General features: G+C 44.5%; 1 protein-coding gene across 1 annotated transcript; it reads left to right on the top strand.

The window, feature by feature from the left end:
• The first annotated feature begins 308 nt into the window (after positions 1–308).
• VE01_06410 (uncharacterized protein) lies at positions 309–2,864 on the top strand. Its single transcript, XM_018275858.2, has one exon. It carries the CDS (start codon positions 471–473, stop codon positions 2,724–2,726), a length of 2,256 nt encoding a protein of 751 aa, XP_018129479.1. The 5' UTR covers positions 309–470; the 3' UTR covers positions 2,727–2,864.
• Positions 2,865–3,119: the final 255 nt, after the last annotated feature.

Genomic DNA, 3,119 nt, shown 5'->3' with positions numbered 1-3,119 from the left:
GTGTTTTAGTAACTAGTTTACTTATAAAATACATTACTTAGAGAGGGAAATAATATAGTTTAGGAGTTATGCTGTCTAAGGAGAGGGGGCATTAACGCTAATGTTTTAGTTGTAAGTTAGGATTTAGTGCTTACTAATATGCATTAATCTACTTTTTTAGCCACTATTCTTAAGCCTAGTTATGTATGTGGCGTAACATGTCGTGAATGTGGCGTAAGAGTGCGTATATGGCGTAAGGGCGGGGTTCCTCGAACTTTCCATGGGTAGGGCGGCAGCAACGCTGGTGCCTAGGTACTGAAGCGCTGCCACCCCATAGGTGGCGGTGAGGCGTAAACTCTGAAGTACAGCAAAGAGCAACAACACACATCTCAAACCCTATTTTCCCGCAGGCTAAATAATCTTTAAAATTATTCGACTTAGTCAACTTGGTGCTACGAAAGTCTCGATCACATAGACTGTGATCGCTAACGATGGCAAGTGACTCGCCACCTCCTTCCGGCCTTGTGGAGTTCCAACCGACTATGCCCAATTATGTTTACAGCCCTCTCAGTAGTGCTGAAGCGGAAATACGTCTCTTAGCCGTTGAATTTAATGCCAAACATGTTCTCAGACGGATTAACGCTCCACTGTTAGTCGGGTCGCTCAAAAAGTACAACCTCCCGGTCCCAACGCTTTCTCGTACACAGCGGATGATTCGAAGTGCCCGACTGCCTACATTCTTTGCACTGTCATACGTTTGGGGAGATCCTACACGCACCCATGATATAATAATTGACGATAAAAGACTCCGCATTACAGAAAACCTCTACACTGCGCTCCGAGAGCTACAGCCCTCCTCCCTTGGGTTCATCTGGATCTGGGCCGACGCGATATGTATAAACCAAGATGATCTTGCTGAAAGATCAGCCCAAGTACTACTGATGCGAGAAATATACCACTCCGCCGCAGATGTGAAGATATGGCTAGGGCCAAGCAATGAGAACTGGATGCGATGCCTAAGATTCATTTCTAACCTTACTGAAGGCAGTTTTATTAGCGATGTGGATTCTCTCCCAAATGCTCCCACGATGGACAATAATGTCGAAGAGATGATTATGAAAGCTGTCATGATTCCGAGTGGAGCACTAGCTCGTGGGGTAATTGGGTTTGGACAGTCTATTATCGAGGTTTTAGATATCCTGGACCCACCAGGTCTGGATGAAAAGGCAGAAATGGTTCAAGAAGAAGATGGTGAACTTTCACTCCATCAAGAGACGATCGAGAAGTTTGTGAAATGGAAGCCTCCGACTCGCTACCTGAAGAGAGTTGAGAACGAGAGTTTTGTTGAGGTTGCGGACTTGATCGATCGAGTCTTCATTCAAAATTGTACATGGTTTGAAAGGATGTGGGTGGTTCAAGAGCTGGGAGTAGCTGACAATGCTACTATTATCGCATCCGGTGGAAAGTCTGTCTCCTGGTCGAATCTCATCCGCTGCGTATGCTACTTGCACTATACTCTCCATGCGCCTGTTAAAAGCATTCGAAATGTCATAGGGATGGAGAAGATCCGGCAAGGTTGGAACGGTAGAAAACGCCAGCCTCTGCGTGATTTAATTCGCGAATGCAGATACAGACGGGCAACAGATCCACGAGACAAGATATTTTCGTTGCTTGGGCTGATGGGCGACAAGTTGAACGTATACCTCAAGCCTGACTACTCCAAGTCTGTCAGAGAAGTTTACGCCAATGCCGCTCTACATTTCATCGCTCAGTCGGAATCGCTCGATCCGCTATGTAGTTGGCAAACCTTGGGTCGTCAAAATGAGCTTCCTTCGTGGGTTCCTGACTACAGCCTCGACCAGAATCTGGCTCCTTGCCCTTTGGTCGCCATCGACGGAGGCAGCAGTATCTACAATTCCTCAGGTCATCACCATAGATCTAAATATAGTAGGATGGATGTTGCCGTAACCCATGAGTCATGGAGTCACCTGCGGACTGTAGGTCTTTGTATAGACTTGGTAGCAGTTCTCTCAGATCCACTTCAGCATAGTGAACCATTTGGTTATGCGGAACGCTTGTGGAATTCTACCATCAGAGCAGCCGAAGAATACTTGGGAGGGTTAACGAACGAGGTCAAGGCGTGCTTGGAGGGCATATCTTCAGCAGTTGAAAAGTATAGCGAGTACTGGACTTCACTTGGTGATTCTTCCAAGGATCTTGATGCAACAGACCACTTGTCCAAATACACTCAATCCCTAGATCGCGACTCGAAAGAGAGCATCGTGACCGATGGAAAAGCTCTCTATCTCGAAAGTATCGAGCCAAATCTATCACCTCATGACAACTACATTGTTGATGCATATGCTCAAACCTTGCTATGTGGTCGCAAATCCGCTAGAGAACGCATTAGCAAAGAAGATATCAGGATTTTTATGAACCTAGGCGAAGCTACTAACTCCAGGAGGGCGGAAATACTGACAACAGCCTCTAATGCTTTCGAAGCCGGGATGAGACAGAGAAGTATCGCAATTACTAGAAACGGGTATATTGGTGCCGTTCCACATAATACCCACTCTGGTGATTTTATATGTGTTCTCTTTGGTTGTACCGTGCCAGTCGTGGTGAGAAAACGAGGACAAGAGTACTTGTTTATTGGGGAATCTTATTTGCATGGGTTCATGGATGCCGAAGCTCTTGTGATGGAGATGAAGGGGGAGTTAAACGAGCAGGATTTCGTTCTGACATAGAACTAGTTTATTTAGATAGTTATTTAAGCAAGTACGACACATCTATAGCCTAGTCTTACAGACGCATTAGGTGGGAATCACGGGGAATGTACAGAGTCGAGCAGAGGCCATTTTAGTTCATTTTAGTAAATAATAAACAGTATCAAGTTAAAATAGTAATAACTTACAGAAAGAAAGTGCCCGTATCATTGTCTCATTGTTTTCTACATTATCCATTATGAAATATCCAACTTTTAAGGCAATTCCGTACTCCTTAATAACTTCTATAATGACTTGTGATTGATTCTCTCCTGTATGTTAACCATGAAGTGGATAAAAGGCAAGTACTAATTCTCGTAAATCTCTATTATCTACAACGTAGTGACTAATAATACCCATTAATGCCTTACTATT

This window comes from Pseudogymnoascus verrucosus, assembly GCF_001662655.1.
Source record: "Pseudogymnoascus verrucosus strain UAMH 10579 unplaced genomic scaffold scaffold_28, whole genome shotgun sequence".
In the NCBI taxonomy this organism is placed as follows: domain Eukaryota; kingdom Fungi; phylum Ascomycota; class Leotiomycetes; order Thelebolales; family Thelebolaceae; genus Pseudogymnoascus; species Pseudogymnoascus verrucosus.
This window is presented reverse-complemented; position numbering and strand designations above follow the sequence as displayed.

Coding starts and splice junctions, on each gene's coding strand:
- VE01_06410 (XM_018275858.2), top strand. CDS start 471: ATGGCAAGTGACTCGCCACCTCCTTCCGGCCTTGTGGAGTTCCAACCG.